The sequence below is a fragment of the Chionomys nivalis genome, chromosome 11, assembly GCF_950005125.1.
Source record: "Chionomys nivalis chromosome 11, mChiNiv1.1, whole genome shotgun sequence".
Taxonomy (NCBI): Eukaryota; Metazoa; Chordata; class Mammalia; order Rodentia; family Cricetidae; genus Chionomys; species Chionomys nivalis.
The window spans coordinates 31,658,317-31,675,815 of NC_080096.1; the positions used below are offsets into that span (position 1 = coordinate 31,658,317).

Consider the following 17,499-nt stretch of genomic DNA (forward strand, 5'->3'; position numbering starts at 1 on the left):
AATTCAAACCCTGGAACGCTGAGGGGGAGACCACAGCTTCATCTCCACAGACGCAGCCTCCTCCTCCTTCTACTTTCCTCTGTTGTAACTGAATAACAAAACAACAACTAAAGATATGCAAAGAAAGAGAGAGAGAGAGAGAGAGAGAGAGAGAGAGAGAGAGAGAGACAGAGACAGAGAGAGGGAGGGAGGGAGGGAGGGAGGGAGGGAGGGAGGGAGGGAGGGAGGGAGGGAGAGGGAGAGAGAGAGCCACACAGAGACATCAGTGCATCAGTGACCAGAGATAGTGGGAAGAATAGAAACCAGGGTGGAAATTCTTGGTGTGAGAAAGGAATTGGAAGCAGACAGTTGTGGCGCAAACAGATGGGGTTGGAGTGGGGGTGAGGGATGGGGTGCGGGCAATGGGGACAGGTGGAGTGCATCAAATAGGACTGTGAAGACTGTGAGTCTCAGGCAGCTATCTCTCCCTCTCCCTTCCTTACCTGACCCAGGCTCTGTGTGAAGGCTGAGCCAGGAGAGGGCTAGGTTTTCCTTTAACATTCTGATCCTAGTCCTCGGGGAAGAGGAAGCTGTAGCTCCTTAATGAGTCTTCTGTGCCTTCAGGTCCTCTGGGTCCCACGTCAGCCCTCCCAGACCTGGAGCACACATTTCACAGTATCCCTTGACACAGAAAGTCTTACAGCCAACGTCCTTGATCCTCCCAAGCCCAAGTTCCCTGTTGCTAAGTCCTTTCCTTTTCCTCCTTTGCCGTCCAGTGTGAAGATCAAGTGGAGTAAATGCATGGGCTAAGAAATGCAAGGGCAGGGCCTGTGGAGGTGGCTCAGCAGGTAAATAACTTGTTGCACCAACATGAGGAGCTCAGTTCAATGCCCAGAACCCATCCATGGAAAAGTCAGACGTGGTGACGTGCACTTGTAATCTCAGCAGACAAGGAAGCGGAGACGGTGGGATCTTTAGGGTTTGCTCACCAGCTAGCCTAGCCTTATTGGTGAGATCCAGGACAATGAGACTATGTCTCCAAATAGAACAGGCAGCACCTGGGTAACAAGCTAAGGTTACAATCTGGCCTCCATACATGTGGGCACATGCACCTGCATATACGTTTGAACATGCACTCGTACACAGGGAAGACTTGTAAGGATGAAGCCTGGACATAAACGTTGGGGAAGCTTTCCATGATCATAAAAACAATGACCACGTTTCTCAGGAGCTGTGTGGGTCAAGCACCGGGGCACTTGCGCTCGGCCTCCCCAGTGTCTCTTCTCTCTATCACGCTCTCCTGGGCACTGGGCTTTGTTGGGTTCTGAATTTTTGTAGCCCTGAAATACTTTGGCTTTCTGAGGCGGGGAGAGGAATATGACTTAAGCAAAAAAGGGATCCTTCATGAAGCCTGGCCCAAGACGAGGCAATAGATAAATACCCTAGATGAGAGCAAAATTCCAGGAAGACGTGAAATCAAATCCTGATTATACCACTTAACAGTATGGTAATAGTTGACATACACCAACCCTCTGCACCTCAGTGTCCGCAACACCAAAGGAAGCAATAACAGTATAGGACAGTTACAGGGTCAAATATGAGCACTATGAGGTAGATGTGGTAAAATATGCATATAATTTAGGCTGGATGTGATGTTGCAAGGGGTTTAATCCATCCAATGGTCATAAATTTGTCACAACTGGATTTCAAGGTAGACTATGAAGATGCCATGGGTTCCAAAGGACAATGGATTGGGAAAGCGAAGGGTCTTGAGTACGGGGAGCTTGGGTGCCAGGAAAAGGTGATGAAAAGGTGTGCTCGGGGCTTAGAAAGGCTGTGTTGGGCCCTGGAGTATCCCATGGTTCAGAAGACACACAAGCCATGAAAATAGGGGCTGGGGAGATGGCTTGCTTGTTGAAGTGTTTGCTGAACAAGCAGGAGGACCTGAGTTTGGATTCCAGGAATCAGTGTAAAATCTGGGTATCACATCTCTAACCCTAATGTTTGGCAGCTGGGATCAAAGACAAACAGATCCTTGGCCAGTCAGCCTAGCCAATGGGTGAGCTAGAAGTTCAGTGAGAGATCCTATTAAAAAAAAAATAAGACAGGGAGCCATATCATTGAGGTATCATGGGCAAAGCTTCCCTGTCAATTCTGCGACACAACCACACAGCAATTTTCTAGTTTCTGGTTCTGGTAATCTTTCCTCTCCCTCTTCCACGGTGTTCCGCTGAGCCTTGTGTGTGGAGTTTGTACTGTAGGTGTATTGACTGGGGCTGGACAACCTACAATAAGTTCGATGCATTTTGACCAGTTGTGGTTTTCTGTGATGGCCTCCAACTGCTACAAAGGGAAGTTTCTTTGATAAGGGTGGAAGCCAGTGTTATCTGTGGATAGATCACAATTGCGGTGATTTAGGTCTGACTAATGACCTTCACGTGCCCCCGTCTCAATTTTGAGTGGGTTATGATTTTTTTAAGAAGTAACTGCTTTGTTGCTGTTGTTTTGTTTTTGTTCTACCGTGAACTGGAGAAAAGAGAGCCCAGCCACTTGATGCAATCGTATTTGATAAATCTTAGCAGCTCTTCCTGGTCAAGGGATTCAAGGACAAGATGCAGGCTATACTCTAAGATTTCTTCTGATCTTTCTTTTTTAAAATTTTTTATTGAAGATAGATATATTCTTACAATACATCTCAAACACAGTTTCCCCTCCTTCCACTTCTCCCAGCCCCCCGTCCAGCTCTCCTCTCCCTCCAGATTCACTTCCTTTCTCTTTCTTCTTTAGAAAAGAGCAGGCCTCCAGGAGACAACAAGCAAACAGAACAAAACAAGATTCAATAAGACAAGACAAAACCCTCATATCAGGTTGTCCAAGACAGTCCAATAGGAGGAAAAGAGTTCCAAGATCAGGCAAAAGAGTCAGAGGTACAGCTGCTCTCACTGTTAGGAGTCCCACAGAAACACCACGCTAACAACCATAGCATGTACACAGAGTACTTGGTGGAGATCCATACAGGCCCCATACTTGCTCCTTCAGTCTCTGTGAGTCCATGTGCGCCCTGCTTAGTGGATTTTGTGGGCCATGTTCTCCTGGTGTCCTCCATCCCCTCTGACTCCAACAATCTTTCCTCCCCCTATTCTGCAGGGTTCCCCGGGCTCTGAGGAAAAGGACCCAATGGAGACCCCCATTTAGACTCACTCTCCCCATAATGTCTGGTTGTGGGTCTCGGCATACACTCCCATCTGCTGCAGGAGAAAGTCTCTCTGATGACAACTGGGCAAGGCACTGATCTATGTGTATAGCAGAACATCATTAGGAGTCATTTCATTGACTTCTTTTTTGGACAGTATTGTTTAGTTCTACCCTGGGTCTCTGGGCTATCTAGTCTCCATTTCACAGGTTGATGTTCTTTTTTCTTCTGAGGCCAGAGCTGAATGGTATTATGAGTTCTTAAATTTTCAAGATCTGAAAATAAATAGAAAACTTCCAGGAGAAACTCACAAGGCAATTTTATAAATAGGTGAAAAGACATTAGGAAAATGAGGGATGTGGGTATCCCCCACTTATACAGACACCTCAGAAGTCGATGACCCAAGCACAGGGGACCTCTTGAGAGGTGGGACAATTGAGTGGGCCTACTGTGGGTTTTCAGTGCTTTGAGAATCCTAAGAAGAAATCCCCCTTTGTCTCCACAGATGCCCCTCGCAAGCCCCTCTGATGACCCCAGAGCATTTTTCTTAATAAGTCCCCAAGAAACACAATGAGCATGCACTCCACACGACTCTATTTTTATCTTTTGGAAACCAAGGCTCCTCTTCTCCAGGGCTTTCCTCCTTCAAGGCTGAGTTTCTCAGGCAGTAAACCTGCCCTGGAGACTTCCCCCTGAAAGTCCCACGTCACCCTGAGAGCAGGGTTCTTTAATGCTTGGGGAATATTAGCAGCACTGTAAGCCACAGTTGCTTTCTCTTCTGAAGAAAACTATTAATGAACAAAGCACACTTTAGCATTTAGTGGTCTTTTGTAACTTTTCAGTCATTCTTGGTCTACAGGCAAAACTTTTTTAGTTTTTTCTATTTTTTATTGTTTAAAATTATACAGTATATTTTGATCCTACTTTCAACTCATCCAACTTTCTACCCATCCAAATTCATGCTATTTCTCACTCGAAAAAAATCAAAACAAAAAAATCAATAAGAAAAAAATCAAAATAAAAGGCACATGGGAAAAAAAAAACAAAACTTCTTTCAAAACAGTTAAAAGCAGCTGGGATATTTTTAAATTTAATCTTGTGTCTATATGAAGAATGCTTAATTTAAAAGATTTGCTTGTGTTACTTTTTGCTAAGCACTTTAATGATTTGTTTTAAACTAGAATAATAGAAAAAATAGAGGAAAGATTTATTTATTTTATTTCATATGTAAGAATGTTTTGCTTTCTTTCATGTTTGTGCACTACATGCATACTTAGTGCCTTCAGAGGCCAGAAGAGGGCACCAGATCCCCTGAAAGCGGAGTTACAGATGGTTGGGAGTCACCATGTGGGGTCCTGGGAATTGAACCTGGGTCCGCTGCAAGAGCAACAACTGCTCTACCCACTGAGTCATCTCTCCAGCTATTGATAGAAATGTTGCTATTGCGATGCACAATCTAGTAGCTCAAGCTGCAGAACTCTGGCGAGGAAAGGCTGATTTCTCATCATAGCTCTAGACTCCGAGGTTCTGGTCCTGCAGTTATTACCTGAGAATAAGACCCCCCCTTTTTTTTTCTGAGACAAGGCCTCACCATCGAACTCTGGCTGTCCTATAACTCTCTGTGTAGACTAAACTGGCTTCAAAAATACACAGAGATTCACCTGCCTCTGTTTCCGGAGTGCTGGGATTAAAGGCATGGCCCATCCTGCCCAACTAGAGCAATATTCTTAAGTCTTTTTTTCTTTCCTCAGTTGTAGCCAATCATTGTCTCAACCAAGCCTCAGATTCTCTCTTGGACATTTTAGAGTTATGTCTTGTAATACATAGGAGCCTGGGCCTTGGAACTAGTCCCTGGGTTCAAACATCAGGTGTGTTGCTTTCCATCTTGATGACATTTAGAAAATTTAGTGTTTTGTATTTTAGTGTCTTTATTTGTGTGAAGGAGATATCACACACCTCTAGAGTTCAAATGTGAAGTAAAACAATAAATATCTATCAGTCAGTCAGGGAGGAACACATCTTGTTGGTCCAGATATCCAGGAGTCCAATTACTTAAGCTTTTGAGTTCAAAACCAGCCTAGGCAATGTAGTGAGACCCCAGCTCAAGGAAAAGAGGAGGAAGAGGCAGAGGATGAGAAAAGAAAAATGGAAATGAAAACCACCCCTAAAAGAAAGCATAAGTACTGAGTAACTGTTACACAAATGTAATATTGGTTACTATCATTTGGACACAATGCATATTACCAAACACATTTGACAGCTGGAAATTAAATTTCAGAGAAATGAGGTGACTGTTCCAAACCAATATGACTTTTTCAAAGTCATGAAAGGTCAATGATATGACTAATCTTGGGCACAATTCTTTGAGTCTTTCTCTAGTGAATCCATTAGCAAATGGATGTGAAAAGCTTTTTCTTCTTGTGTCTCCCTCATCCTGAGACTCCTCTCTCATTCACTCCAAGAACCTCAGTGAAACAAAAGAGCCCAGAGGCACTGCAGACAGCTTCTCTCCATGGCCTACTGAGTGTCCTCACCCCTTCCAATTAACTTGAGAAAAGCCTTCTTCACATCCTTGTTCCGGAGGCTGTAAATAATGGGGTTAAGAAAAGCAGAAATGACATTATAGAACAAGGCCAACTTCTTGTCATCATCTGGGGAGGCTTCCGAGCCAGGTCGCATGTACATGACCATGCATGGAATGCAGAACATGGTGACCACAGTGATGTGTGAAACACAGGTGGAGAAGGCCTTCATTCGCCCTTGGGTGGAACGAATCCTTAGAATGGCTATGAAGATACGAACATATGAGGCCAGGATGAGGGATAATGGGATAAGAAGCAAGATGAAACCCAGGATAAAATCCACTTGGTCATTAAGAGATGTGTCCGCACAGGCCAACTTCAATACAGCAGGAATTTCACAAAAGAAGTGGTTGATCTCATTGGGACCACAGTAAGGAAGATTCATTGCGAAGACTGTGTAGACGAGGGCACAGATGAGACCACAAAGGGCAGAGCTGGCCACCAGAGTTATGCATAGGGTCTGGCTCATCTTGACTCCATAATGGAGTGGATAACATATAGCAACATATCTGTCATAGGCCATAGCTGCAAAAATCCAGGTCTCGGTGATGCCTAATGTCAAGAAAATGTACATCTGGATCACACACCCAGTGTAAGAGATGGTCTTGTTCTTGCTTACTAGATGAGCCAACATCTGGGGCACTGTTGTGGTAGCGTAGCTGAGGTCCAGCAGGGAGAGGATGCTGAGGAAGAAGTACATGGGTGTGTGGAGACGTGTGTCTATCCTAATCAGGGTAACAATGAGCCCATTGCCCAGTACTGTAAATAAGTAGAGGAAAAGGAAGAGGAAGAAAAGGATCCAATTAGTCCTGGGGTTTCTGGAGAAGCCCAGGAGGATAAATTCAGTTACAGAGGTGTGATTCTTCCAGCCTCTACTGTGCATGGCCTTCCTTCTGAAAAGAGAAGGACATATGACTAACTCCTTTGCAATCTCCATGATAGAATGCTATGTGAAATCCATAGATAGGGAGTTGAAGATAAAATACACACCTCTCCATGCCCAGAGAGTAGTCTATCAAAATTGGCCTTGCCTAGCTCTAAGTACCTAGTAGAAATTCCACTAAGGACTTTTTGGATTATCCAGCTAACTATCCCCGATAAATACCAAGGTTCCTGTGAGATGCTATATAGAACAAAAGCCTTATTTTGAAGAACACACCCCTGCCACACACATACATATGCACACACATGCATATGCACACACATGCACAACATAAACCAGTCAAAATGAGAAGGCTAGACATGCCTGTTGTTCCCTAATGCCATTATTTCAAAACAAGTAGGTACTATAAGATGCAATGTAAAACAAACAAGTAAAAAGAAGAAGGAAAAGGAGGAGGAGGAAGAGGAAGAAGAAGAAGGAGAAGAAGAAGAGGAAGAAGAAGAAGAAGAAGAAGAAGAAGAAGAAGAAGAAGAAGACCTAGGAAAGTAAAAAAAAAAAGGCAAAATCGCTAGCACCCTGTTTAACCCTCTCCCTTCTTCTTCTCTGACTCTGTAGAGAACCCATAAGCCATATATTTTTAAGAAAAAACACTTTCTGACCTTCTTTGAATGACCTCAAGTGTGGCTCTCTGTCAAGAGTGACATTGTATTTCTGATCTGTATTACTTGTCAATTTGCTTTTTAATAAAATTTCCCTGATACTTTACAAATGAAACAAAACATAACAACCTACCCTGACTTCTGTTCCTTTTGAAGCGCTGTCCCTTGTCCTACCTCCCCAAGCCTTTTTGCAGGAGTACAAGTGCGCAGAACAAATTAACACACAATGATAACCACGGGGACTTTAATTTTGAAAGTCAGAGAAGTGTTCTGACTTCTAATATTTCTCAAAAAGATGAAAGGCACGGACTTGGGAATGGAATCACTGTGGGTTTGGACACTGTCCTTAAGCAAGAGTGAGGAGACCCTGGCAGCTCTGCCTCTTCACAGAAGAGGTGAAGGGTGGCTGCAGGTCACTTTAACATGGACTCAATCCTTAATTTGAGGTTGGCAGCCTAGTGACAGAGGATATTCTTGACCAAACTTTTTCTTCTTTCTGTTCCCTTTGCTGGTTCTTAAATGCCTGCTATAGAATGCCACCACCCCTGTTTCCATCTTTTCTAGGTCCTGAAAGGGGAAATGGCCATTTATCAAGAATTACTGTAAAAATAAATGATTCACGTAATGTTATCTGATTGTCACCACAACCCACTGAGGTCAGAGCCGCTATTTTCCTTTACAAAGAATTAAAGTTGAAGCCTGGTATGTGGCAAATCCAGGAAGCAAACTCCAAGTCCTATGTTCTCACTGTGTGAAGTTTATCTCCTGCATCATCCATTTTCACAGAGATCCCAAATACAATGCATGTCCACTTTAGATGTCATTGTGTGGAAAGCCTGACCTACCTAGGTAGTGTTAGAGGACAGAAAGCACACATTTCAGATTGCGAAATGAAGAGTTTCTTTTATATAAAACCCTCAAACTCTGGATCAGAATTACAGTAGCTGAGATTCTGCACAGAAAATACAAAGCAGATTATTTCTGATTTAGGTTAAAATCACACTTCATAAAACCATGGGCAGAATTCAGCCTAAAATGAAGGTAGCATTTGTGTTAGAGGCCAGATGTTGCTATACAGGGGTCAGTCGGGGTCTGAATTTGAATCCACACTCACCTGCTAGCACAATGCAGCCATTTGAGGCTGATCAGTCTGAAATGTAGTTCCATCTAAATCCATTGATACAGTTGATTTCTTAATATGTCCCCTGGGGTGGCAATGAAAAATGTTATGTCATTTCCTAAGCCACACTTCTAGTGCCCTCTGCAGTACTGTTCTTCTCTCCACCTTTCTCAACTCGGTTAGTGGTGATTTCATCCTTGGAGGGGACTAAAATGACAAGAGAGCCCCAAAGTCTTTCAAACATTCTCTTTCTCTCACACTTCATGTGCAACACATCAGAAAATATTGTTGGTTGTCTTTCAAATATGAGAAAAAAAGATCACTTCTCACCACATCCACCACATCCACCACGTCCACCATGTCCACCACATCCACCATGTCCACCACGTCCACCACGTCCACCACGTCCACCACATCCACCAGGTCCACCACGTCCACCTCATCCACCACGTCCACCACGTCCACCACATCCATCACATCTACCACGTCCACCAGGTCCACCACATCCACCTCATCCACCTCATCCACCATTGCCTAAGTTGTTATCCTTTCCTGCCAGGAGTGTTGCAGTACCCCCCAAATACTCCCATTTCTCATCCTCTTTCCCCACAGTCTTCTCTCCACACAGTTATTTAGGATGAATGTGTTTAAAAGGTCATCATGCAAATCCTCTTATTAAAATCCTCCAGTGAAGCTGGCTGAGGTCACACACACCTGCAATCCCAGCACTTGAGAGGCAGAGTCATGAGCTTAGGGCCAATTTGGGCTATAGAATAGATGTTGACTTTAAAGTATCAACCACCACTACTATGGTGGCCTCTTTTAAAAAGTATTACTATCATCTATCTATCTATCTATCTATCTATCTATCTATCTATCTATCTCTCTCTCTCTCTCTCTCTCTCTATCTATCTATCTATCTATCTATCTATCTATCTATCTATCTATCTCTGTGTGTGTGTGCATGTGCACATTTATGTGGGGTAACATACATACCACAGCATACCTGCGAGGTCAGAGGAAAACTCACAGGAGTTAGCTTTCTCTTTCCACCAAGTGGGTCTAGTGGATCAACTTGAATAGAAAGCTTAGCAGCAAGCTCCTTTCCCCACTGAGCCATCTTGCTGGCCCTATAGTGGCTTGTTGAGTCACCAGGAAAAGCCAAAGTCCTGAGTGCTTCAAGATCACTCAACACTTCCCAGTCCTCACTTCCCACTTCTCACTTCTCCATCTACTCCAGCCACACCCTCTTCGCAGAGCCTCACTCAAAGAATGCTACTGTTTCTGCACTTTTTAAGAATTCTGTTTCCACTGTTGGAAATTATCTTTCTGTGGGCCACACTCTCACTTTATACAAGGGTTTGCTCAAGCGTGATCTTCAGAGAGAATTTCTAAGTCCCTCCTTGTTCGATCTGAGCATTGTTCAAATGTTGTGGAAATTTGTAGAAATTTATCAAGAACATGCTGAAAGTTTTTACATTTCTCAAATGAGCTTCTCCTCCAATAGAAGCAACTTTTTCCTGGGCCTGACCTGGCTACCTTACACCAAAGATAGGATGTCATAAAGAGCAGGAGCTGGGATCTAGTCCTGACTGATCATTAACCGAGTAGCCTGGGGGAAATTACCTAAATTCCTTGTGTTTCTACCCTCATCTAGAAGTCAGAACCTATCTCAAAGGGTGTTGATAATAACTAACTAAAGCATTACATGGAAATTTGTTTAATGTGGTGCCTGCAAGAGAGTATTCAAAATAATATTTATTACTATTATATTAGTTTATCATTACAAGTTCCTTTTATTCAGAAGGTTTAGGAAAGGGGAACGAGACAGAGAGTAACTTACCTGATGGTGCACAGCTACAGAGAAAAAAATCCACCTCTGTATTCCAGTGCCATCCTGATGTATCACAGTGTTGGGGCAGTGGTTCATGGTAGACTGGTGGGAATTGCCTTTTCAGGGCCTTATCTTATCTTTAAGCTCCTTACCTATCTTCTCTTCCTGAGTCCAGATGCAGTGTACACTTCTGCTTCATACCCATGTCTTACAACTGCCTTAGACAGTTCCAGAATCCAGGTACTGGGCTGTAAGAGGGTCCTACTTCAGTCACTCTCCAGAGCCACTGAGTCTCAGCAGCTCCCTTGAAGATGCCCTGACTGTTGTATTAATGAGGCTCATGGGTGTCAGGGATCAAAGAGTCCCTATGGCTGGAGCCAAGATGGATCCCAGTATTATCTCAAGGGCCTTCCAGTCCTGAGGGATCCCATTAGTCAGAGGAAGATTCCAAATAGGTACAATCATCATGTAGGAAACTCTCTGGAGGGGAGTCCAGAACTCCTGGAGGGATGTAGAAACTTGTTCTTAAACTCAAGTCTCCATTTTGGCACCTGGAGGTAAGGACCACAAGGGAGCTAACACCAGGACCCAATTTTCAGTCACTCTTTTGGCCCTATTTAGGTCTTCCAAAGAAAAAGCATTTTTGAACTAGATGCTTCCCAAAATCTCATCTTAGAGGTGAGAAAACTGCTGTGGGATAATGCTCTTGTGCACTGTAAAGATTTGTCATTTGTATTGGTTTAATAAAATGCTGATTGGTCAGTAGCCAAGCAGAAAGTATAGGCAAGGCAACCAGACTAAGAGAATTCTGGGATCAGAAGAAAGACAGAGATGCAGTCATTATCCAGAAGTAGGGGAAGCAAGATGAGAATGCCTTACTGATAAAAGGTATCAAGCCACATGGTTAAACATAGAAAAGAATTATGGGTAAATTTAAGTCATAAAAGCTAGTTAGTAATAAGCCTAAGCAATAAGCCAAACAGTTTGTAATTAATATAAGCCTCCATGTGTTTATTTGGGACTGAAAAGTTGTGGGACTGAGCAGGACAGAAACTTCTGCCAGTGGCCCCACCTGCTGCCCAAGACTCACAACTGAACCCCACATTCAGATGACCAAGTTCAGCCCTATGCAGGTTCCCCAGCTGTTAGTCTGGAATCAGGGAGCTCCCATTAGCTCGGGTCAACTGTTTTGGTGGGTTTCCCTATCATGGTCTTGACCTCTTTGCTCTTATTATTATTCCTCCCCCTCTTCAACTGGACTCTTGGAGCTTGGTCCAGTTATTAGGTGTGGATCTCTGTACCTCTTCCATCAGATACTGGATGAAGGTTTGATGACGACAATTATCATCAGGGAATGGCCTGATGACAGGGAAAGGCCAGTTCAGGCACCCTCTCAGCTATTGCTTAGAGTCTTAGATGATATCACTCTTGTGTACTCCTGGGAATTTCCCTAGTACCAGGTTTCTATCTAACCTCGTAAAGGCTCCCTCTATCAAGATATCTCTTTCCTTGCTCTCTTTCTCTGTCCTTCCCCCAACTAGACCATCCTATTCCTTCATGTTCTCTCCCTACTGCCCTTCTCCCCTTCTCCCTCCACACTCCCCCATTCCTCCCATGCTGAAGCTGCTTCCCTGCACTTCCTGTTTTCTCAGGTAAAATTTTATCCATGTAGTGTCGCTGATGGAGCATAAAGACTAGGTAGTAGTACCTTTGTATAACTAGACAACTATATCTACATTTTCTTGGTTGCCAAATTTAGAAAAGAAACTTCCAAAAGAGATGTAAAGTTTATGTGATTGAAGGACATAAAAAGTCATGCTTTTCTAAGAAAATGTTCTAAGGTCTAAAAAGATATTTTTAGGTTGGCAGTACAAGTTATGATAGAAGTGGTTTAGGGAAAAAACTTTGGACTCATCAAGACAGCATAGATAATAATTACTACAAATGTTAAAACTACTGAACTGGGCATTGTGAATGTAATTTCTACTTGATAATTTTTCTTGCTGTGTTAGAGTTAAACACTTCACTTACTTAGACAAAAGGAGGAAATGTTGCAGGATATTTGTTCACCTTGTGTGTAAGGTGCCTACTGTTGATTTCATAAAGAGCTGAATGGCCAATAGCTAGACAGAAGAGAATAGGCAGGACTTCTGGGGGAAGAGAGGAACTTGAGATGAAGGTAGGTACACAAGAGAGACTCCAGCTAGGACGTGGAGCAAGTGAGACATGCAGAATGGAAGAGAGGAAAAAAAAACACGTGGCAGAATTTAGATAAATAGAATTAGGTTGTAAGAGCTGGTTGAGAATAAGCCTAAGCTTAGAGCCAAGCTTCATAATGGGCAATATGGCTCCATGTTATTCTTTGGGGCCTGGAGGTCAAAGAAAGTCTGAAGAGAAAGTCAAAACACACACATGGATATTCACAAGAAAAAGAATGTAACTGGGCCCTTTCTACATACCATATAAAACTATTCAGAAAGGGTCAAAATCTAAATAAAAAAGGAGTAAATTTTCATGACATTGGATAAAGAAATAATTTCTTAGATCTACTTCAAAATAACAAGAAATAAAAGTGCTTGCTCAGAGCCCAGAGAAGCCAAATAACAAGGTGAATTCAAAGAAAAACATATATAGATCCTCCTGGAAATTGAAAGCAAACAAGATTGCTGGGCAAAATTTGTGAGCATGTGGGTGGGGCAATGGTGGGGGTGAGGTAGAGGGAAGGGGAGAGGAGGAGAGGGAAGGGAGAAGGGAAAAACTGGCAAGAGCTTGGGGGAGTGGGAGGGTGGAGATGGAGGAAGGGCAGATATAGGAGCAGGGAAGAAGATATCTACATTAAGAGATCCATTTTAGGGTTGACAAGAGACTTGGCTCTAGAGGGGATCCCAGGAGTCCACGGGGATGTTCCCAGCTAGGTCCTTGGTCAGCAGAGGAGAGGGTGCCTGAACTGTCCTTACCCCACTATCACACTGATGATTATCTCGAATATCACCATAGAATCTTTGTCCGGCGACAGATGGCGATAGAGACAGAGACCCTCATCAGAGCAACGAACTGAGCTCCCAAGGTCCAGTTGAAAGGCAGAAGGAGGGAGAAGACGAGCAAAGAAGTTAGGACTGAGAGGGGTTGGTCCACCAACTGAGGCAGTGTGCCTGTTCTAATGGGAGCTCACCAAATCCAGCTGGACTGGGTCTGAATGAGCATGGGATCAAACCGGACTCTCTGATTGTGGCTGACAATGGGGGCTGACTGAGAAGCCATTGATAAAGGCACTGGGACTTGTTTTTACGGCATGTTCTGGCTTTTTGGGACCCTAGTCTATATGGATGCACAGCTCCCTAGGCCTGGATGTAGGGGGGAGGGCCTTGGACTTCCCACAGGGCAGGGTTCCCCGCCCTCTCTCAAGCAGGAAGGAAGAGGGAAGAGGGGGTGTGTGGGAGTGGGAGGGGATTGGGAGGAGGGAAGGAAGTGTAAATATTTGAATGGAAAAATTAAAAAAGTGCTTGCTCAGGTGGAGTGGAGAATTCCTATAACACCAGCACTCGTAGGTCAGATGTGGGAGGAACTCTGAGTTTATTGCTAGCCTGGTCTACATAGTTAGTTCCAGAAGAGACAGGGCTACATAGGGGAAATCTGACTTATTTAAAAGTATATGAATTGTATTTTATCAAGGTAAAGACTTTTATAAAACAAAGGATATCATCAAAAAAGCAAAAATTCTCCCAGGTGTGGTTTCCCATGCTATAATCCCAGCACTGGGGAGGACAGGGAAAAAAGATTGAAGGTTCAAGGTAATCTTCAAAATGTGTAATGTTTCAGGCTAGCCCAGGATATATGAGAATTCTCAAAAATAAATACATAGGTAACAATAGTAAGGATTATTAACTATGAATGAAGGGTACCCATTATCTAGAAATACCTGACCACAGAATAGAACTGGAAGGCCTGAGGCCTCTTTAAGAAAGAATAGGTCATTCATAGAGGAATCTGCTGATTGGCCAGTTAAGAAGTTCTCTGAAGATGGTAGGCAATCTATTCCCATCCAAGGGTGGAAAGGGAACCAGCAGTCAGCAGTCAACAGTTGGACATGCCCTTGGCTGCTGCCTATAGGAGAAAATTTGGAAAGGCTCTGATGAGACCCAGCTCCCTTCACTGCCAGCATTATCGTTTTTGACAGAAGAGGCAATATCTGGTTTCTCTATAGACCACACTGAATTTACAGGTGAAGTTCATTCTCTGAATGTATTACCTCTCTTCTACAATCTATCAGCTTACCTCTGTCCTAACAACACAAGCTGTGCTACTTGGCATATAGTGCCTCAGCCTTCTGCTGTCTCTACTATGCTATCCACAGTTAGCATGTTTGTGTTGGTTTGTAGGTATGCTGCTGTGTTCTGGAAACTACACCAGGATACGTAATGCATATGACTTGCTCACTTCTAAGTAGAGAAACCAACATATCAGACCATGGACACAGAACATGTATTACTTCTCTCTACACACACACACACACACAAAAAAAAAAACTTCACACATCCTGTTGTCAGGCTGAATCATACTACTTTTTGGTTGAGAGAATGTGTAGAAAGAGACACAGGCCATTCTTGAGAAGCTGAGTCATAGTGAGTTTGCCCACTGTTCCTTTCCTTCTGTTCTAGGATGTCATGTTAGACATAAGGTTCCTCCTTCAGGATGGATGTGAGAGAACAGAAGGTCACTCCTAACCCACAGCTACAAGCATGAACAACAAATGATTATTTAGACTTCTAAAACAGTAAGATTACAGAGGTGTTCAGAATTATATTTTAGTGTAGCCTGTAAATCAAGATAGTCAACTTAGTTTCACAGTGGTTTGTCCCAGTTACCAAGTACTATGTTTGTCAAATACACAGGACAGCTAAATAAAATTAAGATTCTGTCCCTTTACCAAAAAGTGGATAATCCACTCCAGTGTCTCCTGGATCCTGGATCACTAGTCCACCCTACCATGTGCCATCACCTTGAGAAATGCCCTCTTGATGTCCTTGTTCCTCAAACTGTAGACAATGGGGTTGAGCAATGCCGTAAAGGCATTGTAAAAGAGTGAGATCTGCTTGTCTCGCTCAGGGGAGAAGCTAGAGTTGGGTCTCATGTAGATGTAAGAGGATGGACCATAGAAGAGTGTGACTACAGTCAGGTGGGAGGCACAGGTAGAGAAAGCCTTGCAGCGGGCTTGGCTGGACTTGATCTTGAGAACTGTCATGACAATATGAATGTAGGAGGCTAAAATGAGGGAAATTGGAGTAAGAATCATAAAAACACTCAAGGCATGGTCCACCATCTCAATGAGGTGAGTATCCATGCAAGCCAGGCTAAGCACTGCAGGGCCTTCACAAAAGTAGTGGTTGACCTTGTTGGGTCCACAATATGGTAGACTCATGGTGAAGAATGTATGTAACAAAGCAGAGAGGAAACCACAAGCTAAAGACCCAGATGCCAGTCGTATGCACAGTCCCCAGTTGAGGATGACAGTATAATGCAGTGGGTAGCAAATGGCCACATATCTGTCATAAGCCATGACAACAAACAAGGTACACTCAGTTAAAGCCAGAGCACCAAACACATACATCTGCAGCCAGCAGCCAACAAAGGAGATGGTCTTAGAGTGAGCAAGAAGATGCACCAACATCTGGGGCATGGTGGTAGTGACATAGCCCATATCCAACATGGCGAGTATACAGAGGAAGAAGTACATGGGAGTGTGCAGATGTGTGTCCATGCAGATCAGCAGGATGATGAGTCCATTGCCCATGACTGAGCTCAGGTAGATGAGAAGGAACACAGTGAAGAGGATGCTGTTGGTCGTGGGGTCACTGGAGAAGCCAAGCAGAATGAACTCAGAAACCCAGGTTTGGTTGTGTCCTGGAATCATCCACATGGTGGAGCCTGTAAGAGAATCATATTCATCTAAGAGTCACCTGACACAGGCAGAACAGGGAGGTAACGGATATTGAGATGGCGCAAAGGTTAAGAGCACTGACTGCTGTTCCAAGGACAGATTGCTCAGAACTGTCTGTGTCTCCAGTTCCAGGCAATGTGACTCCCTCCTCTCACCTCCACAGGCCAGACACACACATGGTTACAGGCATGTATGTAGGCAAAAACACATATGTATAAAATAAAAACAGTAGTATTTAATTAAGAAAAGATGGGATGTGGGTTCGGAGTACACTGTTCAGTTTCTGTGCATCTTCTCAAGTTACTGAACCTCCCAATGTCTCAGTATCTCCATCTATCAAATGATGCTAATGTGTAGTAGTAGGAGCGGCCGGCGGGCCACTTCCCGCCACCCGGCTAGCTTTACCTGAAATTGATGACAAAAATTTCTCAGGAGAATGAGGAATAGCTAATCTTTTCACATAACTCCTAGAACCTGAACATAACACATGACGTGCGCAGTCTCACACTTTTATTCCATCTCAGGAAGGGAGAGACAGGGGATCCCCAGAATAAGAAAGCTATCTACTCTAGCTGAAATGAAGGGACTGCATTTAACTAAGAGACCATGTTTCTAGGAACAAGGTAAAAGCAACTGAGAAAGCACCCCTCAGCAAGTTCTTCATGTGATTACTGCAGTGATTTTTCAAAGTTTCTATATTGCTCCTATTTTGCCCCTGCTGAAACCTTTTATGATCTCCCATGCTCTGTAATTTGAGTGGGATGCACAGATCATTAAATACTAAACCCCCTTCCCTGTGGAGACTAGCCTCAGCACACAACCGTCTCTTCCATCTCCTCTCTATACACAATATTCCCATTAAAGCCCTACCAGTATTCTGCGTGTCTCTGCCACTCTCATACACTAAGATGCCCCTAGCGTCTCATCATGGAGGGGAACCACCACTCCCACAGTGCTGCCACAGAATGGTGACCACAGCAGGACTCAGAAAGGCCAGGAATCCTTCCCTCTTGTGCTACAAACTCCCACCCTAACACAGGTAAGATACAACCTGCATTTCTTGCTCACTGGGTTGTTGCAATCTGAAGAATCCTGGGCAGTCTGATATCATTTTGACAATAAAAACACTTGGACAAACCCTTTTTCTCTCTCTTGTTAACTGAAATCCCACACAACTAAGGAGAAATGATCTCTGATGGATGGTGGCTGTATGGGGGATTTCCTAAGCTTGCTAATAACAAAATCAACTAATATTTGTCTTAGATAATTTATGTATTCCCTCCAGTGATCCACTAACTTTATTTTAACAAA

At 43.6% G+C, this 17,499-nt stretch overlaps 2 protein-coding genes across 2 annotated transcripts; both read right to left on the reverse strand.

The window, feature by feature from the left end:
• Positions 1-5,689: 5,689 nt before the first annotated feature.
• LOC130884007 (olfactory receptor 2B6-like) lies at positions 5,690-6,637 on the reverse strand. Its single transcript, XM_057784905.1, has one exon. It carries the CDS (start codon positions 6,635-6,637, stop codon positions 5,690-5,692), a length of 948 nt encoding a protein of 315 aa, XP_057640888.1.
• An 8,585-nt stretch (positions 6,638-15,222) lies between these two features.
• LOC130883974 (olfactory receptor 2A12-like) lies at positions 15,223-16,182 on the reverse strand. The gene has a single exon (XM_057784846.1). It carries the CDS (start codon positions 16,165-16,167, stop codon positions 15,223-15,225), a length of 945 nt encoding a protein of 314 aa, XP_057640829.1. The 5' UTR covers positions 16,168-16,182.
• Positions 16,183-17,499: the final 1,317 nt, after the last annotated feature.